The sequence below is a fragment of the Pinus tabuliformis genome, chromosome 1_1 (genome assembly GCF_031772625.1).
Source record: "Pinus tabuliformis cultivar Carrire ecotype Pingquan chromosome 1_1, CPIR1, whole genome shotgun sequence".
In the NCBI taxonomy this organism is placed as follows: domain Eukaryota; kingdom Viridiplantae; phylum Streptophyta; class Pinopsida; order Pinales; family Pinaceae; genus Pinus; species Pinus tabuliformis.
In genome coordinates this window covers 391065928-391092056 of record NC_142297.1, presented here as the reverse complement: position 1 = coordinate 391092056, position 26129 = coordinate 391065928, and the positions used below count along the sequence as shown (strand labels likewise).

At 37.9% G+C, this 26129-nt stretch overlaps 1 protein-coding gene and 1 long non-coding RNA gene across 2 annotated transcripts; both read right to left on the bottom strand.

The window, feature by feature from the left end:
• Positions 1-18804: 18804 nt before the first annotated feature.
• LOC149213275 (uncharacterized) lies at positions 18805-20132 on the bottom strand. The gene is made up of 2 exons (XR_016250320.1): positions 19191-20132; positions 18805-19036 (listed from the first exon to the last, which is right to left on the bottom strand). It is a non-coding gene; the product is annotated as an uncharacterized LOC149213275 (long non-coding RNA).
• Positions 20133-20519: 387 nt separating this feature from the next.
• LOC149213274 (disease resistance protein Roq1-like) lies at positions 20520-23538 on the bottom strand. Its single transcript, XM_089388954.1, has 3 exons — positions 22430-23538; positions 21993-22289; positions 20520-21839 (listed from the first exon to the last, which is right to left on the bottom strand). The coding sequence occupies exons 1-3, from the start codon at positions 23459-23461 to the stop codon at positions 20520-20522; spliced, it is 2649 nt and encodes an 882-aa protein (XP_089245080.1). The 5' UTR covers positions 23462-23538.
• Positions 23539-26129: the final 2591 nt, after the last annotated feature.

Here is a 26129-nt window from a genome sequence, read left to right as displayed (position 1 = left end):
TTTTTCATAACTTATCATCAATCCAAAGCATCCTATCTCTTATTCATAACTATCTTTACATACTCTGCTCTCATTATAACCATAACTCTCGCTGTCCTATCATTGATATGTGTACTCTGCTTCATTTACTGTTGTATTGTTCATTCCCTTACCTTGTCATCAACACAACACCTTTCATATGTTTTATGGTCATGGGATCTCTTTTTCAATTAGAGGGGGGAATCTATGCATTATGGGATTGCATGCGATATGATTACTGCACTCTGCCATCACTTGTTGATTTGCCAAAATATTAGTATTGCATGTATACATAAGTTTTTCTGATTGAAATTTTTGCATGCATCTTATCTATTGCTTACACTATGGATTCAAGAACATTGTATGCAAAATAGTGATTTGTTTATAGGAGAACAACAAGTATGGGGGGAAACTCTATTCGCAGCATGACCACACTATTGCAACTAACAGAAGAGGCTCGAGCAACTCGTGAACGTGAACAATTCTTCAGACATGATGTGCTTACCTGGATCCCACCTTTTGCATCACTTTCAGTGCCAACTCTGCCTACATCAGTTTCAACAAATGCCAGTACATATATGTCATTCCACATTTTTCTTTTTGGAGGTAAAATAGCATAATTTTCTGATTTATTACGAATTTAGGAGAATTTAATGAAATCCATTTTGAGCATTATTTATCATCCTTCATTCCACATCTTTACCACTTCCCCTTTTTCAGCGGCATATTATCTTTCAGTTTGGGGGAGTGTTGCTTTCATTCATTTCTTTCTTATGACCATGTCATTCATATTCTTTATCATCCATTGCTATTCTTATTCATTCTCAACACCTCCCTTATTCCATGTTGTTTTACACCAAGCATAGACTTCAACAGATAGTAGCAACCACCTCTATTTGTTTTCTAGCATCGCATGAGGGCATGCTAATTTTTCAAAGAGGGGGAGGAATTGCTACGCATGATGGATGTTTTCTATTTTCTTTCTCATTTAAGGCATACAATTTTAGTGTAGAAATTGATTTCCATAATATTTTTAAAGCTATGAACTCAATTCTTGTGATTTTTGGAAAACACGGACGTATCATTAATAAAAACCCAGACAATTTCAAGATAAATTGGTTCATAAAATTTCGGAAATCATGCACTCTCACCTACATCCATTTTGTTTATATCTCATGATCCGTGCATAAAAACAGTCTGATTTTTTGGATCATAAAGGAATTCATATATTATAAATTTACTTGCCAAAATTCAACAAAAGTTGATTTGTAGTTTTTGAGAAAATGGTTAATGAATTTTGTTGTTACTTATATCATATTTTGTTGCAACTTCATATATACATATAGTTGAATGTCAATGTAAAAATTGTTATGCCTTCATCAAGATTACTAAAAGTGAATATTCATTAATTAAAGAAGAATTCATTTGTTATATCCATTTCATAAGCTGAGATGAACATATTTTTTATTGCTTGGTTAACACATGGGTTTTTGTCTTTGGGTTGCATGAGGACATGCAATATATTCAGTTTTCGTTTCATGAGGACATGCAACATATTGAGTGTGGGGATATGTTGGGCTGTTAATATGCCATTATTATTATCACTTTTGAACACTTATTCCACCTATTTCTACTATTCTTCATCATGTCATTTATTATAATTTATTATATAAATCCATTTTATGATTATTTATGCTTCTATGAATGAATATTATTTATTCTCCTTTATCTCTAATAAATTGATGATTATGCATGATTTTATCAATGATAGTTTTAATAAATCAGTTATAACATTATTCACCATTTTTAGCCTTCAAGATAATTTCCAGATTGAAGATTTGATCATTAAAAGTGCCAACTCAGAAATTCGCTGGAATAAGAAGTGGCAGTTTTGTGGTTGAGATTTTGAGCAAATGAAGCCGAATCTGAAAAATCCAGAACATGGGTTTTGTCCAGAACGAACCCAATTAACTTTAGTAAGGAACGGTTTGCCAAAATTCGGCTTGTACTGAGAGAAACATAGGGTTCTTTGAGCACGATTTTCTCAGATTTGTTGTTGCGGTCGTCCTCCAAATCTCAGCTGCAAAGCCAAATTCGTCTTGCTCTTGTTGAAAGCTGGATGGAAATATATCTTCTTGTTTATCAATTGGTTGGAAACAATCCAATTTTGTAATAGAAATCATGTTGTAGTTATCTCTATTGTAACTGCTCTCTGATCTCTCTCTATTTAAATGAAAACAGAGATCAGAGATGGAGGGATTCGAATGATGGAAAAATGATGGAATTGAGGATTTAGAATTAGAGATTTAGAATTAAGAATTCATGATAGGATAGGAGGAAGAAAGGATTGTTTCAGGCTGTAAGTCTCAAAGCTGCTGCTGTTGTAATGATTTTACCATTTAATGATTAATACCTGATTTGGGAGTTGTTGTTCATTCTTTTCATCTGAAGTAGCCCAGCAGCATCTGCTGGCGGCTAAGGGCCCAGCCTCTAGTGGAGTACGCTGCTGCTGTGTATCATATATTTACAATTGCTGTTGTATTATATCTTTATGCTTCATGTGTGGTTTGATCTCTTTCTTTTTCTCTGTTCAGTAATCTAACGCACTTTACTATTTTACATATCAGCGCTATTAGATGTACTTGATTGGATACTATCGTTATCTGCAACAGGAATGCTATGTTATCATTTTAACTTTGTATCACATTGCTTTTCCTTTTGATAATTGATATAACATCGTTGTTCCTTACAGATTGTCATCTGATTACAGATTAACCGCGCTGTATGTTCCTAAAGCGGTACAACTATATGATGTATTCTTAAATTGTGACTGTTGGTTATCTGCGATTGCTGTTTCGTTACACTTGCTGTTACTTTATAACTGTGATTCATGCATATTGTATCGAAGCTCAGATTACTGTCCCTTTTAATGATAAGTGTGTTGCGTGGTTGATTTGGATTGTTGTACATTCATATTTAATCTGCTGTTCCATTTCCTGTTATTCGCATTATCTTTATTTTGGTGTGAGAGACGATCTATGGCTGTAGTGAGCCTTGGCATTTACTGCCTAGCTCCTAGACCCGTGGTCCATGCTCTAATTTCCTTTACATCAGTTTCCAAAGGGATGAGTTATTGTTACTGGACCCTTGACTGATACATTGCTTATTTTTCCGAATGAATGATTTAGGCTTCAAGGTATTTTGGTGTTGATTTCCATTAATTAGAGTTTGTTGTTTAGATTCCTTTAATTACAATTTGCTACCCATTTACTTTGTTGTTCATTTCTGTTGATTAATTGCAATAGTTTGCTAGTTTACTTTCAATGGAAGATTTAGTTCAATTTCGATTTCCTTTTGATTGCTTTAAAGTAGGACTGTCAACTGTAGATAACATTGGTTATTGCTTCCTCATTCCCAGATTGATTGTCTTGTTCCGGTTTGATTTCAATTGCATCAATATCCAGAGGAATGAGTTATTGCTACTGTATCCTGGATTGATGGTTGTTTGAGTGAATGATTTAGTTTAGAACATTTCAGTTTCTTGTTTTTCCAATTAGATTTTGTTTCCAGCTTTCATTTACTTTTGCATTTTAAGCACTATACTACAAAACATTACTCTTGAGTAAATAGTCGCCTCAGACTGAGTACACTCTTGAAATAAAAAGTCGTCCCTAGGTTGATAATTAATGTGAAGGTAATTAGGAGTTAAAAAGACACCTTTTTATCGCTCCACAGTGGTGAGGACTTAAGCATCACAACAAAGGATTGAGGAGTTGGATGGATGAGGAGGTTGATCATTCCATTCCGAGAGATGGAGTCAGCTAGGGGATCCGATAGATGATCAATATGGGGTGGGTCATAATTCAAGCTACTAAGTGATTTATGCCCACCTTTAATGTGAGAAATTGGATGGGGTAAGGAATTCTTGAGCCAACTTGTGAATGATGGATGGCCCAATGCTTGTAGTGATCATAGTTGGATTTGATGGAGACCTTTGCACAAATAGGTTTTTTCATGAGGACGAGCACATGGAGAGATTTGCTGACACATTTGGCTTTGGGGTCATGGGCAGTACAATTAGAGGATGATGGGCAAGTTGGATTTTTCACACATCACAAATTTTCACAAACAATCTAAACACGTAGGATGAGAAATGCGTTCCATATCTTGGAAAAAATGAGGAGTGGATAGATTTGGATAAGGAGTGGCAGTTGGATAGGATACACCCAAGTATGAGTATGTTTGTGAAGGTTCACAGACATGTCACTTGGACACTATGGAGGGAATTCTTGATAGAGTTTGGACAGTCACGATAGTGGTTGAGGTTAAGCGTTATCACGAAAGTGTAGGAAAAAAAGATTGAGGATGACATGAGAATGTGTGTTCCCATGAGTTGGGCGTGTTGATTGGATTGATTACCCAATTAGTCCAAAGCACGAGGGTCATTAGTGCATGGAGATATGACATATTCAATTGGTTGTAATATGGGAGAATGAGTCATGGAAGTTCTTTGCCTAGACTATATTATGTTATGTTGTAGCAGTGGTAGCATTGGGTGCAAGTGGTAGTTTGGTCAATACGATGACAATTGCAACTTGAGACATTATTGACAAAGTTAGGAGGGAGACGTTCTTCCAAGGTAGCATGGCCACTTTGGGAGTAAGACAATGGGGATGGTTGCAGCATGTAGTGATTGATCGGGTAGTGCCATTAAATATTGGGGTTTCTAGTGGAGGATGTAGATGTTGGATCGAGCAGATTTTGGAACTTGGTGACAAGTTTATGTGGAGACTTTGATTGGTGACTTTGGGAGGTCGGGTTCACCACTTAGAGGATTACTAAAAACTGCAATGATTTTGAGTGGGGTGGGTGTAAGGCCCTCCAACCCTTGATCGCATTAAGTGCACAAGAGCAATCAAGCATATTAGAGATGATTTGGGTGCCATGTTAAGTTGCAACATGATAGGCACGATCGCATAGCATGGGCACCCAATATATCAATTGGTTGGCATTTCATACAAGAGCATGACCCAAATGTGAGATTCATCAATATGCAATGAGGTGGAATGACCAATGTGATGGCACAATCATGAAACGAGGTGCAACACATCAATTCAATGGCATATTGTGTGACAAGTTGATGAGATGTCATATTGTGTGATGAGTGGATGTGATGGGAGAAAATTACTGACGCAGTGGGACATACATATTATACAACCAGCGACACAGAAGCGAGCAAGTTTGGTTAAAGGCAAGATTTCATGGTGCATCGACCTAGCCAAACGAGAAGAGTGTGGAACGTTTGACACATCAACGAGTGAAGGTGAAACAATGCCATGAAGGTGAAGAGGTGATCCACCCAATTAACACATCTTTTGGAGTGGATGCATGCACCTTATAGTTTGTGGATGTGTAGGTGGAGGAGATTCATACTGCGAATTCCACAGTTGGAATGAATTGAGTGAGTAGTCAACGACCACGGAGTTAGGTAGAGACAAGCACGACACATGTTTAGTGTTGGCTACACCCTACCCAATGAGGCAAGGGTATGCAAGCTTGGTTTCTTGGAGACAGAAAACAACAAGTGTCGAAATGTTGCACACAATGAAGCACATGCTAAATTTTGGGGACAAAATTCAAGGTTGTAAATTTGCGGATTTTTTGGCTGCCCAAATTTTGGGATTTCAATCTTGTGGAAAATTCACAGATTGACAAGCATTCCAGAATTTTGGGGATTGACGAAATTTTGAATATTGACCTAAAGGGGCCAAGTTTTGGTTTAGCATGGTTTTGCTTTTAATGTAAAAAACCTAAGGGATGTTCGTTGTAAAATATTGTATATGTAAATGATTAGAGTATTAAACTAGTGAGCCTCCCAAATCTGTATGTTGTCTCTTGCACATATTTTAGATTTGCAGTAAATATGTATTGTTGAAATTGGAATAATTGGTTAAGCCATGCAAAACTAACTAAAAAAAGGGTGATAAGCGTAGTGTGAATTGTGTTCAATCGAGTTGGTCTCCCCATCGATGAAGAAGATGTTAGTGCCACATGTATAGAGATCCACGTGGCAGCTTTGAATGTGCAGGTTCTCTAATTGTGTGACAATAACCCATAATTTGCCTTGGACGGTAAAGGAACATGCGATTTGATACATGTTTGTCCATGTGAATGACGAATAAGGTTGCACGCAGAAGGGCCATCCATGTTTGGACCAATGATTGACGAGAAGAGCATCAACCTTGCAGCCATAACATACCTCATAAATCGGGAATAAACGCCCTCTCTCCCGTAGAAATCAAGTGAGATCTTGACCCATAGTAATCCCATAAGCATGGATGCAAGTTTTGAGTTTGAGTAAGTCAATGTGGACTTCGTATTCGACAACGTAGAGTTGTGTGGACGCCAATTTCAGAACCCAATTTGTGGTTTTTGATCCATCGTAACAATGGTGTTGGACAACACCCCAGTCACTTGAGAACAACGTGGACAAGCCATGTGCACGAATGTTGGTGTGTGGTTTTCGGTCCTTTGGGAGGAATTAACTCCATCACATTCCAAATGGTCGAACACCCTATTATCCAACCTTGCTAACTCACCATTATCGAATCTCGTACATTGCAACGTGGTTTCACAAATGTATGCGGACACTGGATAATGTGGCCATGATTGATTGGGTACTCTCTTTAGGTGACTCGTGCTACATCATTAGCCATGTGTAAGTTTTATGGATTGTTTACATAACAAATTGTGGAATTGATCAGAGGACCATATCTTGGTGCCCCGAGCTCAAATTCTAATGAAATTTACATTGTTGGAAATATCTTGGTGAGTAGAAGAAGATGATACCTCAAAAGTGGGACGCAAGGTAGATGAAAGAAGTGGAAATTTCTAAACACACCTCCTTAAGATGACTTAGGGGATTGGGAGCGTCAAAGTGTGATGTTAAGATTTATAGCAGAAAGAGAGTAAGATAGACTAGGGGGAGTTGTAGGCAAAACAAAAGTGATGCCAAACATTGGGTAGAGTCTTATTATCAATTCAAGCCACTACTTCCAATCCCATATTCATAGAGCCCCTTGCCCTGCAATGATAGAAAGGACTAACCTTAGGATCCGTTGGCGCAAGGGAAATCCCACCCCGGTGCCAAGAAGAGGATAGGAGATGTTTACTATAGAGGTTAGGATATGGTATTAATACATGGAGATGATAGATGTGTTATACTCATTTGCAATATATGATAGACTGAGGCCACATGGAGATTATGAAAATGCTAAGTAATAGGTGGGGGGCATCATGGAATTATGAGGGCATGACAATGACCATTGACTAAGAGGTCTCCGTTTTTTCTTGGAGGGATAGGTTGGATTGTTGATCAACAAGGGAATTACTAAGATGGAGGACATGTTAAAAGGAAACAAGAGAGAAGTAAGAAAGGTGTGAGTATGTAGGATGGGAAATCAAGCACAATCTAGGCTCGGAGGGGAGAGTACCTAATTAAAGGTATTAAATTGTATTTTTGTAATCTCCCATGATGATGAGCTTAGGGGTATCAAATGATGAGGTGATAGTAAGTCCTAAGTACTGGACATAGGTTTTCGCTAGGTTTTGGGTTGGTTGTTGGATTCTAAGCCTAGGTTTCGAGAGAATTATATTTAAATGTTTCCTCTTGGGCTAAAAATCACCCCTCCCTCACCTACCTCCCCAAGAATGTAACTGTTGTGTAGATGTGTCGTGTACAAAAAGATCCAAAACATCCTTCAAAGAGGATTTCAAAATTTTCAACTAGTATAAACTTTAAGAAAGACCCCTGTTGACCACTCCATGTCAACTACCCATAGCTATAAAAAAATTTGCGCAAGGGCTTCCATCATGTCCAAGCACTCAGATGATTCACATATTCATCATTATCAGTTATATGTACACTGGAATTTTGTAAACCCATTCTGCATTTTGTAATGTAAATGATCCTAATAAGACAAATGTATGTAACAACCTAGGTAAATTTATTTTTCTAATGATGATTTCTATCCTAGTAGGTTTTTTGCCTCACTAATTCATGTGTGTTTCTAAACATGGATGATTGGCAGAGGTTTTCCCTCCAGCCTCACCCCAAAGCTAGGGTGGATTTTGTCGTCAGGATCTTAGATGAGTCTTATTGTTATTTATCGAGTCTCTGTAAAAGTGATTTGGGAATAATTTTAGTTATTTGGTTAGATTATTTTATTACAAGTCACTTAGCCTACTAGATCATATTTTGAGTCGCAGAAATGGGTAACTTATAGAGGGTCTATAACAAACAGGTGTTCCCCCTTCATGGGTTAGAATGTAATATTTCATGTAAATAATATTTTAGATATAATGCTAAAGTATTAGAGGGTTGGAAAAATTATTAATCCCTTCATGAGTCAAGTAATTAAATTTTTTGGCTAAAATAAATTTTAAATGCTAAGCCATGAATTTAATTAATTTAGGTCATAGGAAAAATTAAATTCTCCAACATTTAAAATTCGTGGGTATTAAAGTTTTTAATTTTTGGAGGTCCCCGACCAAGGGAATATTGAAAATTTCAAGATATTTTGGACCCTTGGGCCTTAGCAGTTAATTCAAGGTCATTTTTTTTAGATAATTAATTCAAAATAATCATTTTTGAGTTAATTAAAAAGAAATTAAAAGTGAAATTCGATTTTCCTTAAAAAAATAACTTAATTTCGACGGTAATGATTAAAAGTTCATTAGATCTTCATCAACAATCAAGATTACTTTGACGGGGATCAAGCCATTTAGCAGTTGGAGAATTTATCTATAAATTAGAGGTAACTCTCCATTATTTGGATTCAATCATTGAATCGTGTACTTGCTCTGAAAAGCTCTTGTAACTTTTTTCTGGTTAATAAAATACAAATACTTTGGGGTTTCAGAACGTGGCATTCTTCTTTCAAATTTATGTGGTAATATTGCTCTTAATACTATGTTGCTTTTATTTGTATTTGCTCAATAATAGCCCTTGAAGATTGATCTGTGCATAGGTATCTTGCACAGATTTCTAGGTTTCTAAAATATCATTTTGATTTGATAGAACTAGCAAGTATCTCCATTTCTTGATGATTTTATGATTGTTTTGAATCTCTATTAATCTAACAATCATATCAAAGTGTGCAGAAGTTATTATTCAAGATTTGGGTGCTTGGGGAAGTCCTAAAATTCACCAACTGACTCTCAGATTACATAATCTAAAGAGCCTACTATTTTTAAATTTTGAAGTCGTCTTACAAAATATTTTATTTGCAGGGTTTTCTAGGCTTGTGCCTCTTTAAAATTTCTAGTTTATTTATAAATTTGTGCAAAATTGTTTAGATCTGGCTAATAGAGGGCTTTGATCTGCAGATCTGGGAGCAGAGTTGGACTCATACTCCTCAGATCTACTAGATCTGTAGAATATTATTGTAGATTCAAATTTTTTAATTCACTAGGGTTTTGGGTATTTCATATTTTTGTATATACATGTTTTGGGGTTTTCTATCTTTTGTTTGTGCAGGAATAGATCTAAAGATTGCCGACAATTTTTGTGGATTTTGGAAACAGATCTAGGCTATAGAGGGCAAGATATGATCTCCATTTTATTTGCAGGTCAAAGAAAAATTTCAAAAAGGAAGCTTGTAATATTTCAATCTGGGTTTTGCAAATCTTACGAAAGATCGTGGGAAAAAATTTTTAGGGCCTAGAGGCCCTGCACTAGCCATCTCTAGCTCTCGACCCCCTTTCTTTCCTCTCGGCCCTCACCTCCTTATTTCTCTGAGCTCATTTCCTTCCCCTCTATCCTCTCGGCCTAACTCACCACCTCCCCTGCTCCTCCTTTCTTCCTCTCGGCCTAGGTCGCAGCCTCCCTTGCTCCTCCTTTCTCCCTCTCGGCCTAGCTCACGACCTCCCTTATCCCTCTAGCTCCTACCCTCGACTCCCCTGCTCCTTCGTTCTCCCTCTCCCTCACGAAATCCTCCCTTCCCGTTGCCTCTTCTCCCTCACTTCTCCTCGGCCATCTCCCTTACAACCTCCCTCACTTCCCCTCGACCTCCCTCCTTACGGCCTCCCTCATCTCCCTTATCGCCTCAGCCTTATCCTCCTTTCCTCCCTCAACCCTTGGTCCCCTACCTCCTCGGCCCTCACCCTCAAGCCATCTCCATCTCTTGGCCTCATGTTCTTTCCTTCTCAGCCCTCATCCTTGCATCCTCTCTTCCTTCATCCTCTTTCACCAATTTTTTTCACTAATTTTTTCGTTAAAATTTGCAAAGAATTTTGACAAAAAATCCCTAAAACATTTAACAAAAATTTAACAAAAAAATTTCTCAAAACAAAATTATATCTGGTTCTAAAGATCTTCAGTGATTTGGGAAGCTTATCTCCAAGGAACTTCAAGCCCCTAACGGTTGACTAGTGTACATGCTCTAAACCCTTACCCTATTTCATTGATCTGATTGAGAGAGAAACTAATACTGGCATAGAGTTTCAGTTAGTTGAATTTTGACAAACAAATTTAGTTTGCATCTTTTACTCTAGTACATTTCAGAAATAGAATTATCTTCAGAAACTTTTGCATGCTAATTGACAAATTTCTGAATATTGTTTCACTGCTTTTTCAATAATTTATTTCTAAATTTTAAGATCAAATGCATCACTAGATTGGAAATTGTTAAACCCAAAAAATTTCTGAATTGTTGGTTATCAGTTAGTCATGTGAAGTTTCTATTGTTACACATAGAAAAAAATCTAAATCTTGAATGGTTATATGATCACTAGTTTAAAATAAATTGTTCGCATTGCCATTTGTTTTAAGAGAAGATTACTAGAACTGATATCATAGTTTGCACCTAATTGTTGTGATCTGAGTTTAAACACTTAATTTAATTCCTGAAGTGCATTTTTTTTACATGCTCATTCAAGTAATACTAATTTAGTTTTACTTATGCATCTAATGATCTCTAGTTGAGTACCTCATACAAATGGATTTCTGAATATAAAGTATTTTATTTCTAGCAATTTACATTGGTTTCCTATTGTGTTTTCAGTAATTACTTGTGCAGGCTTCATATTTTACATTGTTGGTATAAGTATTTGTTTTCACATTAAGATCATTTTTCTAAGCCTTAAGTTAAACAACACTCATGACATACCTCAAAATAACTCATATTTTAGGCCCTCCTTTCGCCATTGAGGAATCAAACAGAGAGCAGGCATCTAATTAAAATTAACCAAATCCCTGCATTTCACACAGTTTTAAGTTTTTCATTTGCATATAAGATAGTTGAATAATTTAGAAACAGTTTCCCATCCATTACTTGGCCTTTATTTCATTCGCAAGATAGTTGACTCCACAAGGCATTGGTATCATTTTCCTCAAATCAAATTGAATCCTTCAAAATCTTGCACAATATAAACAAGTATTGGTTGCTTAACTGTGTCTCCCAGATTGGTTGGTTCCCAATTAATCTTCCCTCATTCCATTTCCATAAGGTCTACCCCCCTTAGTCTGCTATTGCAAGATAAATCAAATGGAGAGATTGGGGATTAGGGTGACAGCCCCTGATCTGAGTCGTTGTTGTGGTGCCTAGGCATTATGTGCAACAACAACCCCTAATATTAATGTTGCTCTCAATAACATGAAATACTTACGAAAAAATCTTGTTGAGTGCCTTATCTTGATCCTCGATTTCCCAAGTCTATGTCTTCAATCATTTTCTAAATTTTTTCCTCTCCCATGAGATCATTAGGGGTATAATTCACTAAAAATTTGTAGTTGGAGGTAACTCAGTGGGAACTTTACTTGAGATTACTAACCATATTCTTTAACATTAAGCATTCAACTTCTAAAAATTGGATTTTTCATTTTGGTTGCACAAGGGTGTCCACAACCATTGCATTTTAGGATATGCATTGAAGTTTTTAATTATGTGCCTTAGTTGTCACCAAGAATATAGATATCTTGTTACCATTGATAAAAATATTCATACTAGCACAATATTGAATGCATTTCTTGAATTTACATGTAATCCATATTCTAAATCTTCCACATATGCCCAAAGAGTAGACAATAAATGCCTAAAAAAATAATTCCAATATGGTGGGCTACACCTTTTCAATAATAAGCACATTGAGTATTCATGAACAAGTCAAAATGCCAACCCAAGAGAGAAAATACACCACAGGTCGGAGATAACATACCACATATAGGAGAACAAACTAGTTGTTGGCAACCAATCCAAGTTTCTTGTAAACTTTGTATTCCACTTGAGCATCCCATACCACTCAGGAAGCTTATTCATCATGCAACACCATTTGACCTTCCTAGTTGGGCATGACCATCAACCACTTGTATTATTGGGAATATGCCTAATCAACATAACCAAAACCAAGCTAGGAACCTTCAATTGTGTGAAATGTCACCGTGCAAGTTTCACCATATGAAATGTTTGCATCATCACCAACCAACCATACACAACCTATTGTCACGTCCCCTGAACTAAGCATACTTAAGAAACTAATTTCCCAATGTAAGACCATGTTATCATCCATCTAGATTGATATGTGATACTCAATTAAGATCATGCCCCTCCATCATTAAGTGTTCACATATCCTTAATGTATTGATCAACAAAGTTTCCTTACCATGGAAAACACACAATTTATCACAAATTTCCAAGTCGCACCATCCTCCATTGAAGCCCACTATGTAACACCTTATTGGTCTTCCATCCTATGTGACAAGACATCCTTAGTTCTCTTATCCTACATGATAGTATATCATCTTAATTGTCTCATAAGTCACCAAAAATATATCACTAAGGCTACCAAATTTGAAGAATGGTACTTGGGTCCACCTTAAGGTAAAGGGGCTTGCAAGTGTTAGGAAACTCTCATATAAAAGGGGGAAGCTTGAAAAATGCTAAGCCAATGCAAGTTGTTAGTCATTCACCAAGAGTGTAAAGGAGCCCTATGATTGTGTGGTTCAAGGTTAGCACATTCGGGTGAACTACATTGGCTAAGTGAGAAGAAAAAGAAGATAGGACTTGCAAGAGGTAGGCATGTGGTTGCTTCAAGGGTTAGATTGTGCACATCTATTGGATAATATGAAGAAGGCAATATTTCCTTAGATTCATTATACATTTGTAGGAGAGTTGCAGGCATGAGGCTACAACTCCCTCATTGTATATTTGCGACATTCTTCATATAATAAAGTTAAGGCATCTACCTTGGGTGCCACATATATATGTGTGTGTTGTGGACTCTTTATGATTGTTGGATACAACTCCTTACATTACTGTACATTGGTTGAGAGTAAAACATATTGCTAGGATTTCTTAGAGGCCATAGTTGAAAGTATGCTTACTATTGAATGGAGTTGGTTGAGTAAGACTTAGTTGCACTGGACATATTGTAGCTTAAGGAAAAGTTATGGGCAAACCTTAAGTAAAGCGGCATTGTTTAGTTGTAATAGGTGCACGTTGGCCAAGCCCCTACAGTGGAGGCAAGAGAGTGTTGCACGACGTCAACTGCTAAAACAAACTTTAGAAAAACTCAAGTTTGCAACAACAAAAAATTCAAGTAGACTACAAGTCCATAACTTTTCCCTTCTTGAAATCGTTCAAAACTTGGAAAATGGAATTCAAAGCCTCCCTCAACAAGAGTCTAATTAGATTTAAATGGAATAACTGAAGAGCCTTATTTCCAATGTTGTGAACCAGGGGCTCCAAACAACTACCAACACACCAAACAAGAAGAAAAACGCTCCAAACAAACACCAAAACATAGCACCTAACCAAGATAGTAACCATGAGATACTAATACAAAACCACCAAGAAAATACAAAGAATTGTCAATAGAGTTCAAAAGTGAACGCTTCCCAAAATTCCAGTTGAACCAGAGTCGACCATCACCGATTCTCCTCGTTGGACAAAGCATTTGTCCTCTAATCCATAATCCCACATTTTTCCTCCTACATATACACTCTACAAGGTTCAATTTATTGGCTAAACATAAATTATAGCATGTGTGGCGATGTCATAAGGGTGATGCACATTGAATCCTACCTCCATCTGGTTATACTATGATAGTATGGATGTCTTGACATATTTTGCTTAATGAGCTTGATATGTGGCACTACGCATAGTTGACATTAGACATGAACCTAGAGGATAACTTGGAAATAAATTCCTTTTTTTCCTTAGCCTCCCCTCATTCAATCTAAAGACTTTATTGGCAAGGGTGTACTATTTAGACCCCTTAGGACATGGAAAAAGGTGATATCATTAAACTAAAGAGTATCCTTTTTTATTCTTGCAATGAAGTAGGCTACCTTACTATCAAATGAGATTTTACGATTGTTTATGAGATTAATAATTATATTTGAATTACCACTAAAAATCATTGTCCTCACTCTAGTCATATTTATAGAAATAAGTCACTCCACAAGAAAATATGCTCAATTTTGAGTTGTACGTGGTTGTCCCTTAAACTATTTATAAGATAGATTTCATTTCTCACAGATATAAATGATGAGCCATTACACTTGCCACCAATGTATGATTTCACTTTTAATAAAACCTTATATTATAATTAATAAATTCAGTAAATTCACGTGATTAAAAAATAACATTAAAATATAATTTATAAAAAGAAATTTCATTTTTATTATAATGATTTAAAAAAAAATTATTAAATTATAAAATTAAACAACATAAATAAAATAAACCTTATCATTTTAAAAAATACTAATTAAAATTTTTACTAAATTCTGAATTAATCTAATTTTAATTTTTAATTTCCAATAATTAATTTTAAATATTATAAAAACTCTAATTATATGGTATAATAAATTTTTAAAAATCACATAAATTTCATCTAATAAATATAAATTTATGAATATGAATATTAATATTAATAAAAAAATTATTATAATTATAATTATAAATGTAATATTCATTAATTTATAAATATTAATATTAATAAATAGTAAAATAAAATATTATAATTATGAATATAATATTTATAAATTTACACTTATAATTAGGTATAAGCCTAATTATAGATGAGTGCAGCAGCCTCTTGGACCTATGGGACCGTGGCATAGACATGTGAGTCTGTATCTTTATATTCCTGTTCCCATGAATTTGAGGCCCCTCTTTGTGCCATTTTTCTGACAAAATTTTCAGGCTGGAACAAATGCTAGCTCATTCTCAAATCAGAAGTGAATGCACACATGGGTTCCACTATGGTGTTATGACCATTTCTAACGATCTGATTGTTTGCATCTTGATCAAATCTTGGAAGAGCATTCTTCCCGGTTAGAGAGACCCAGCTTTCCGAGTTGCAAGGATGACCTGTTTGATCAGCTTCTCTGGGGAGCTTTGTGCATCTCTTGGCTATTCCCAATCCTTCATGAAAATCACCCCACGACTGCAAGTAAAATTGAAAATCAACCCATGCCTACAAAACATGGAAGCTATTGGCCGATATCCATCTCGGAACTGGGTATTATAATATCCAATGGCTATGTTAATGTAATAAAGGCTAATTGTGCTGCACTGGAAGTCATGTTACTGTAACAAAGACTAATTATGCTAAGTTGGCATAGCCATTAAAAGCTTGTATTTGCACAAGATTACATGGAGGAGCAGGATAGGTGAAACAACACATTAGTTTAATTTCAAGGATAAGTATGTTTTACATTCAGATTTTGCCTGCTACATTCATATTTTGTCTGCGCTACAAAAAGGTGGGCTTTAGGCCTAATTATGCATGAGTGCAGCATCCTCTTGGACCAATGGGACTGTGGCATAAACAAATGAGTCTGTAGCTCTATGTTCTTGCTCCTATGAATTTGAGGCCCCTCCTTGTGCTATTTTTCCAACAAATGAGATGAATAACCTCCAATTTTAAAGTTGAAACAAATGCTAGCTCATTCTCAAATAAGTGAATGCACACATGGCTTCCACTGTGGTGTTGTGACCATCTTCTGGCAGTCGGAGATTGGCATTTCTAACGATCTGATTGTATGCATCTTGATCAAATATTGGAATAGCATTCTCCCCGGCTAGAGTGATGCTTTAAATCTTCATCAACATTTCAACTATATCTTTTGAAAATAGATTCCATTATCTGAACGAAGACTACATTAAACAAGCAAACTATGGAAATCAAATATATCTCATGCCATATATTTAGCCTTAATGCATACTGCACCTGGTAACAAGCTTCCTTAAACTAAAAAAAATAACTTTTTAGGCTTGCTGTATATGGATTAGTTGTAGGGCTTACAACTAGAAAACAAGACTGTAAACTTAAAACAAACAAGTGAAAGAAGGCTACATTAAACAAGCAAACCATGGAATTCAAATGTATCTCCTAGCATATTAACCTTAATTCACACTGCACCTGGTAACAAGCTTCCTTAAACTAACACGAAATAACTCGTTAGGCTTACTGTATATGGAGCAGTTGCACGGTTTACAACTAGAAAACAAGACTATGAACTTAAAACAAACAACCGAACGAGACCCATTAAACCTTTGTTACCAAAGACAACCATTTGAGTCTTGACCATGTAAAATAGTACACTCATAATGTAAATAAATTGTAATGGTCTATTCCCTCTCTTGAGTGTGCCCAATAGCTATGGTTAATTTCAAAATCCTTGAAAAAGTAGGGTCTGTATGTAGCCTTCCGATTGACAAGCTTGCATCTACAAAAATGAGAAGAACAAACACAAATTCATTAGTTTGGATATCCTATTTGTTTTGATGGCAGGTTACTTGCATTTTCATGAATCAAATCTTCTGACACAATAATGCCAGATCAACCGAAAGTTACATACTTTTGCTGTATCTACTTTTCTTTTTAGCACTTCTATAAAAATGGAACCGAATGACTGACGTGATGCTACTGAACTGTAGATTTATAAAGCTGATTTCAGCTGCCCTTCATGGTGATTTATAAAGCTGATTTCACCTGCCCTCCATGGTTTTCTTCTAGTGAAAAAATACCGACTTGGAGAATTTTATATCCAGAGCCAAAGAAAGTAAGTGAAATGGTATTGAATTGTATCCTGTAACATTGCAAATATGTTCAGTTTGTCCCATGGATTACCTTCACTGTTATTTGAATCCATCTCATACTTGACAGCACTAGAATTTGAAAAGATTAAAAAGTCGTGGATTTCTGTGTGACGAGATTGCAGCTTTATTTTTGGAATGAGTTGTGCAACAAAACATGCACATTTATATCCTCCATTCGTACCTGAGATTTTACAGAATGAATGTTTTAAGAAGGGTTACAAGCCACCCTAGTGTTTAAAGGAGATAATTCGCGCGAAGTAGATGTTGTTTTTAATGACACAGAAAACTAAGATCTTGTGTGTGAAATGTTGTTTTTCAAATTCTGAATATTCAAGGAACAATCTTTTGACTAGGTTTTTGCTACTTCTTTTAATTAGGATCATCTAGTCACAAAGAAGAAAGAAACACAGCCTGTGTTAATGAATTTATTTGAATTTATCTCCATGTTACAAAGTCTCAACCTCAACAATTTGTTTGAAAAACATATTGTACATTATAAAAGGCCAACGCAAGCTATTATGTGTTTGAATTACTATAAGAGGTGTTCTATACCGTGGGATGGAGAAGATCCCTGAGTATAAAAAGTATAAAAAGTATAAAAACAATCAGTTTAGTATAGATCCACATTAACTTTGGAATTACATGTTAACATAGTTTACTTCAACTTTAGATATGCCAAGAAAAATGGATATCTCTGAGTACCCAATAGATCTGGAATAATATCGCTCCTAGCTCGTAAAATCTCCATCTATAGTTTCGAACTGCAAGGAGTATAATCTCCATCTATCATTTCGAACTACAAGGAGTGCCAAGAAAAATGGATATCTCTAAGTACCCAATAGATCTGGAATAATATGGCTCCGAGCTAGTATAATCTCCATCTATAGTTTCTTAATAGATATGGATTAATAAGGATTTAAAGCTATTAAGGAAATGGAGTTAGAAAATATCAAATGGAGAGAAGTGGTTGTAAGAGATTTTTGTATTTGACTCTTCTATTTGTAAGAGACCGACCAAGATACTTGTATTCAAATCACTCTTCAAAAGCTATCATCAATAGTTAAAAATATTTATGCATAAAAACAATACATCTTATAGTATTTCCATGAAGAGTAACACCAGCAAAATTTAACCCCAAAGTCTTTCTTTATTATGCAGGAAAATTCTGCGACACAGACATAATCTAGCAAACCAAGCTATTTGTAATAAAATAACCTAACCAAATAGTTAAGATTATTCCCAAATTACTTTTACATAGACTCGATCTAGAACACTAGGATTCAAGTAAGATTCTAGCGACAAAAATCCATTCCAGCTTTGGGGTAAGACTAAAAAAAAACTCTGCCGAATGGATTGGTGAGACAAAAAACCTCCCAAAATCGAGATTGTCACTAGAAAAATAAGTTTACCTATGCCGTTACATACATGACACGGATCTGCTGATATTATTTACATTATACACATGCAGAAAGGGTTTATATAACATCTTGGAAGTCAAGCTGATGATGATAGTTGAACAGCACGAACACATCGATCTGACGCTATCCCTTCTACGGAAAAAAAGTGTACCGCTATAGATCGTTGACACATAGTGTTCAACACTCTCACAAAACAAAATGATTTGTCACAATAAATAGAGTTGAAGTTGTATGAGCATCGACTTCACTAAAGGGATCATCGGCCAACTGAATCCTCTATTTTTGTCCTCCACCCATATTCAATTCTCTCTCCCCAGCCTCTGTTATGTCTCCATGAGCAAAGCTCTCTATATCCTGGTCTAATGTACAATCTTTTATTGCCTTCATGTACTGAATTTTGTCCATTGGTTTCCCATAGAATATGTTATCTTTGACAGTCCCACTCTGAATCCAAGCTGTTTGTGCCAAGTAGGCAACACTACCATATACTTGAACCTGCACGCAGTGCAATCAAAAAGTTTATGGAAGAATTTCTATATAAATATATGTGCTACAAAACAAACTATAGAAAGCAAAGAAACTGCATCTAAAATTTTGTTGAACTATTAAATGGTTAGTGCTGCTCAAGAATAGTTTATGTTCAACTTACATCTCCTGAATTTTTTGGGATTTCTCCAACAATTGTATATAGCCGAGCAGATTTCACTGATCACACTAAGCCACAAATTGCCACCTTTTCTCCCTCTTTTAATTTGCAAATTTATTCCCTTCAATGTTAGTTTTTGCAGTGAAGACTCCCAGTCCCAACTAAATATACCTTGAAGAATTTCGATGATATACTGGATCCAGCGAGTGCTTTCCTCACAACATCTTGTCTCAGCTCAGCATCTTGTAATAACTTGTCCAGACGATCTAGGAAGACTTTAACTTGAATTAATATAGCCAAAACGTCAGCTAGCATTCTCACTGGCTCTTGCATGACATGGAATATTGCAAGACTGTAAATATGGACATGGCAGTTAACAGTGGATCACCTATGATAGCACACCCTGCAAAAACCATAGATGCAGTAATGATGGGTGACATCCAGTAGAGTATGGTGCCATGTGTTCTATTAACCTGTGCAGAAAACAACAATTTGAGCTCGACAACTCAAAGATTTTCTATGAACTCTTTGAATTTTTCTTCCCATGCTTGTAATTTGATTATTTTCATACTATTGAGAATTTCATATGTTATTTTGAGTCGTTCATCTTATGTAGTCATGAGCTCAGCTTGGCACTTCTGGAGGAATTTTGATAATCAAAGCACATCTAGGATTCTTTTTGATAATCAAAGCACATCTTCTAGGATCCCTTTCGGCTTAATAGCGGACTTGTCAACCATTTGAAGAACAATGGAGTTTTGCCTTGACATCCTTTGAAGATTTAAATTCTCCATGACGTCTTTCGTCACGACATTGATGGCTCCTCCCAAATAAATGTAAGTGTACTCTGGGATGAGTGTCTTCTCTATGCAAACATCTACAACGGGTCATGGAGCAATTCTATCAGAAACAAGAGCATTAGATCTGTTATCTCATCTATAGGTGTTGCTACAGGAAAGTGAAGCTAAGTGAGCAGAGGGTAAACTGATTCATGTAGTTGGGCTGGTATACTGTATGCATACTTGATTTAACTAATTATCAAACGCATCATACACATTATTCATATATACCCCGGCTTTGACATGGTGGAGTTGCTTTGGTTTATTTTCATTTAGATAAATATTAAGATTATCATGTAAATAGAAAAGCTTCGTTCTATGAAATAACAATTAATAACAACGCCATATATAATTTCCAGTATTATGACTACCCCTTACAATGATAAATCTTCCTTCTCATTGCAGAAACGGCTTCTGCTTGCTTCGCTTTTCCGGCTTCTTCTTGCTTGCCTTTTCACGTAACCTTTAGTCGTCAGCGAAGCTCGTCCCCCTCTTACTCCCACAACAGACACCGTAATTTGGGACATCGAGAGACATTGAGCTCATCCAACCACGTACACTGTTCAACACCTTCCGCTTCTTCTAGCTCTAAGCACCAAGAAACATCTAGCACTCTAAGCCTTGTACACTGCTCCAACCTACTTATACGCTTCAGCTTCACACAGAAGGCTGCGCGAAAGTCCTCCAAAGAGGTCAATGTTTCCATCCTCGGCAGCTCTTCGAGCTGTGAGCACCCACCAACATGGAGCTTCCGAAGCTTTGTACACTGCTCCAACCCCCTTATGCCCTTCAGCTTCACACAATGAAATGCGTTAAACTTCTCCAAAGAGGTCAACGTTTCCATCCTCGGCAGCTCTTCGAGCTCTGAGCACAGACCAACATGGAGCTCCCGAAGCTTTGTACACTGCTCCAACCCCCTTATGCCCTTCAGCTTCACACAACGAGATGCGTTAAACATCTCCAAAGAGGTCAACGTTTCCATCCTCGGCAGCTCTTCGAGCTCTGAGCACCCACCAACATTGATATCCTGAAGCTTTGTACACTGCTCCAACCCCCTTATGCCCTTCACCTTCACACATTCAAATGCGTAAAACTGCTCCAAAGAGGCCAACGTTTCCATCCTCGGCAGCTCTTCGAGCTCTGAGCACCCACCAACATTGATATGCCGAAGCTTTGTACACTGCTCCAACCCCCTTATGCCCTTCAGCTTCACACAACGATATGTGTAAAACTTCTCCAAAGAGGTCAACGTTTCCATCCTCGGCAGCTCTTCGAGCTCTGAGCACAGACCAACATGGAGCTCCCGAAGCTTTGTACACTGCTCCAACCCCCTTATGCCCTTCAGCTTCACACAACGAAATGCGTTAAACTTCTCCAAAGAGGTCAACGTTTCCATCCTCGGCAGCTCTTCGAGCTCTGAGCACAGACCAACATGGAGCTCCCGAAGCTTTGTACACTGCTCCAACCCCCTTATGCCCTTCAGCTTCACACAACGAGATGCGTTAAACTTCTCCAAAGAGGTCAACGTTTCCATCCTCGGCAGCTCTTCGAGCTCTGAGCACATACCAACATGGAGCTCCCGAAGCTTTGTACACTGCTCCAATCCCCTTATGCCCTTCAGCTTCACACAACGAGATGCGTTAAACTTCTCCAAAGAGGTCAACGTTTCCATACTTAGGTCTTCCAGCTCACAACACCTTCTGACATTTAGCAGCCGAAGCTTCAGTGTATGCTCCAACCCAGATATGCTCTCCATTTTCACACAACTGTATGTTATCAACTCCTCCAAAAATTCTGCCAGCTGCAAAGGTACCTGCAAATATTCAAGGTTCAACGACAAGAAAGATATTAGAAAACCGTTGGCGGTTCAATCTCCAAAAAAGACGTTCGATATCTATTGAGACGTTGTGGCACGATATTAATATCGCCTACACATACCAAGATAACACAACAAATTTCTAATTACCTGTGATTGGTTTTCAGTTTGCCACAATGTACTGAGATCGCTCTCAGACACATCTAGATGCCTTAAATTTTTCACGGACACCCAGGAAGGCAAAGAAGAGTATGGACACTTTCTCCAACGCAACCATAAGATGCGTTCCATATCTGGCGACTTCACCATCCCCAAAATGCGCTCCATAACATCATATTCAGTATCAATAATTCGCAACCTCATCGTGCCAATACGGCCCAAGACATCATCACTATATTTATTATAATCACTTCGATCCATCTTAAGTCCCCGCACCATTAGCTGACCCTTTTTGAAAAACGATCGTCAAAAAAGACGATGAATTAAAACGATGGTTATTTTTGGAAAGTACCATGAACTAAAAACCGATCCAAACTTTTATGAATTAAACAATTAATCTATAAATGATTTATTTACTGAACACTTACAGATGGTTGGTGTGATAAATAATCAATAACGTCCTCTGTCCAACGCCAAAGACGAAAAGGCGACGTTTTCTCCCCGATTTCTCTTCCCAAATCTCGCAGATGGTCATGCATATGGATCAAATTCGAACTGTCCACTTCCACGAGACATCTATCCTGTAGCTTTTGAAAACCCCGCCTTCCTTTCCAGCCTGATGCATTCCATATGTTTATGGCTGTATCTCTGTTTTGTCCACTGAGAAAACATGCGATGTCTAGGAATATCTGTTGTTCCTGGGGATCGAGGGCATCGTAACTAATTTTAAGGCTTCCCTTTACCTCACTGGGAAGACTCCCCAGTTCGTCTTCCCACTCTGATCTCTCTTCTTTTCCATAAAGATGTGCCCCTATCACTTTCAATGATAAGGGCAATCCATTACAATATTCTACAAACCTATCTGTAAGATCTTGAAACACTTGAGGCGGATAGGCTTGGTTGAAGGCATGGGAGCAGAAGAGCTCTCGCGAGTATTCTGTGTTAAGCCCAGTCAACATATAAATTGATGGTATTGCCACTCTTGCTCTTATGAGAACATCCTTATTTCTAGATGTAATCAATATTAAACTCCCAGCAAGGAAATCAAGGGCTTCAAGGGGCAAAAATGCTCTGACCTGATCCTCATGGTCTACGTCATCTAAAACTATTAAAGCTTTAGAAGATTTGAGATGCTCAATGAGCATCCCTTTACCTTCATCAACACTGTATATTGGCTTATCGATTCGAGCCAAATCCTTCAAAAGTTGTGTCTGCAGCAAAGTTAAAGACCCATCTTTGATGTCAGATAAAAAGCAGGATTTAGGATAATCTGATTTCTTCCTATTGAAGAACTGTTTTGCTAACGTTGATTTTCCTACTCCACCTAACCCTGTGATCCCCACGATCTGAGGTTTTCCGCTTTGCGGTTGCTGCAACAGGACTGTATTCTCAAAGTCTGACATCTTGTCATCCAAACCTGTTGGATATTCCGACACGTACAGGTCTGGTTTTTTCACCATTTTCGACAAACATTCAACTACCTTGTCTAGCAGCTCCAGCTCCAACTCCTCACTGGTTATTGACAAGAAAATAAATAAAACTAGTGAGATAAACGTTTATGTCTATTTATCAAAAATAAAATACTGCCATATCGAGAAAGTGAAGGCTGAGTTCTCACCCATTGCGCACCTCCAACTCGAAACCGTGATTGTATGAAACCCTAGAAAGTGCTTTTCTCCAATTTTCAATGGTGTTGGAGTCATGTCGCGGCGTCCCATTATCATTTGTCTTCTCTGCCAGTTGTTTTAGGTTTTCAGCATACTTTCCCTTCGTCCACCGAAGGTCAGCAGGCGTGACACGGTAAAACACAGGGACAATAGGAGTATTTGACTGCAACATCCATACGAGTTCATCTAAGCACCAACGTGATTCAGCGTAATTAGGAGAGAAGATCGCCACATGGACGGTGGCAGTTTTAATAGCATGTTCTATTTGATCAACGAAACTGTATCCGGGTTGCATTTCAGGTTGATCCAGAAATGCCCTCAAACCTTTGTCGTGAAGACGAAGGTAGAGAGACCTGGCGAAGGTTTTCTTGACATCATCACCTCTATGGTTGATGAAAACGTGGTACGACTGAGAAGCGGTGGAGGCGGAGGCAACGGTGGAGGCGGATGCACCCATTGCGGCGGTGGAGTCGCATGGATCGGTGGAGCTGGATGCTCCCACCGCGGCGCTGGAGGCGGAGGCAGCGGTGGAGGAGGATGCGGCGCTCGAAGTGGATGCACCCAGTACAGCAGTGGAGGCGCATGGATCGGTGGAATAGTATGCACCCACTTCCGCGGTGGTGGCGTAGGCAGCGATAGAGGATGCTGTAGGGGAGGCGAATGAACCCACTTCCGCGGTGGAGGCGGAGGCAGCGGTGGAGGCGGAGGCAGCGGTAGAGGATGCTGCAGTGGAGGCGGATGCAGCAGTGGAGGCGTATGGATAGTTGGAGCTGGATGTGGACGATGCGGCGCTGGAGGCGGATGCACCCAGTACAGCAATGGAGTCGCATGGATCGGTGGAGTAGGATGCACCCACTTCCGCGGTGGAGGCGGATGCAGCAGTGGAGGCGCATGGATAGGTGGAACAGTATGCACCCACTGCGGCGCTGGAGGCCGAGGCAGCGGTGGAGGAGGATGCGGCGTTGGCGGAGGCGCATGGATCGTTGCAGCAGGATGCACCCACTTCCGCCGTGGAGGGGGAGGCAATCGTTGGGGAGGATGGTGCAGTGGAGGTGGAGTCGGAGTCTGAGGCAAGGATGCAACAAGATGAACCCATTGCAGTGTTAGATGTGGTGGCAACTGTGGAGGATGCAGCGGTTTGCCAATTGGTAAATAGGAATTGGAAGGGATGGTCGACACAAATTTCAAGGGATGAAAATGAAACAGGGGTTTCGAAAAGCCTGAATCGTCTCATGTGCATATATGCATCTAACCTTAGAACAAGCCCTTCACCGTGGTTAATGGGCGGTTATGCACACACTGCATCTCTGTCGCTTCGTTCGGTCTCGTGGGGCCTGGCTTCGCTGTGTCTTTGATTTCGTTAGTTTCCCAATATCATAATATACTGGAATTTGGATTTTCAATAGGAATTTTTGGCCACCTCGATTTGCGTACACGTTTGCTTTCAACGACTAAGACACTGGAATTTGGATTTTCAATAGGAATTTTGGCCACCTCGATTTGCGTACTAGTCTGCTTAGTTAGAATTGGAATCAAGGAATTTAGACTTCTGTGATCCATAACCTTTGTTTAGAAACTTTTTGGCGAAATCACATAATTGATCATTTGTCGACGCGTTTCGAACCAACTAGTGTGGTTCATCGTCAGGACGAAACGCGTCGACAAATGATCAATTATGTGATTTCGCCAAAAAGTTTCTAAACAAACGTTATGGATCACAGAAGTCTAAATTCCTTGATAATTTCCCTGCACGGAGAAGCCGCTGCTAAAAAGGTTCATCGTTTCGAGCGGACACGCATGCAGGTCACACAGTTGTTAGAATTGGAATTTCAAAACAAACTCAAATTTGATGAGTGTCACATATATTTCACCCGTTTATACTGGAATTTGGATTTTCAATAGGAATTTTTGGCCACCTCGATTTGCGTACTCGTCTGCTTTCAACGACTAAGACACTGGAATTTGGATTTTCACCTCGATTTGCGTACTAGTCTGCTTAGTTAGAATTGGAATTTCAAAACAAACTCAAATTTGATGAGTGTCACATATATTTCACCCGTTTTGACATTTCGAAAGACTCATCTTTACAGTATTGCAAATCTTTTAAATATATTTGATAGGAAAATCACCCAGACGAAGAATTGGAATTTCAAAACAAACTCGAATTGGAATTTCAAAACAAACTCAAATTTGATCAATGTCAAATATATTTCCCCTGTTTTCACATTTCGAAGGACTCATCTTTACAGTATTGCAAATCTTTTAAATATATTTGATAGGCAAATCACCCGGACAACCCAGTGTATATGTTCACCTCCCACCTTTTCCCAACCTGCGTCCGTTTGGTATTCATGTATGTTATGCTATTGTAAGTGATAGTAAGCACTATACATAATGCTATGTTCATGTTGAAATAGTATACATGTGAATAAAGTAGTTTAAGGAGTTGATATTTTCACTT

Bases quoted from the DNA above. Each gene is read 5' to 3' on its own strand.
- LOC149213274 (XM_089388954.1), bottom strand. From the start codon at position 23,461: ATGGTGAAAAAACCAGACCTGTACGTGTCGGAATATCCAACAGGTTTG. The intron at 22,290-22,429 runs GTAAGTGTTCAG...TTTTTCAAAAAG, and splicing joins ATTTATCACACCAACCATCT to GGTCAGCTAATGGTGCGGGG. The intron at 21,840-21,992 runs GTAATTAGAAAT...GAATATTTGCAG, and splicing joins AAACTGAAAACCAATCACAG to GTACCTTTGCAGCTGGCAGA.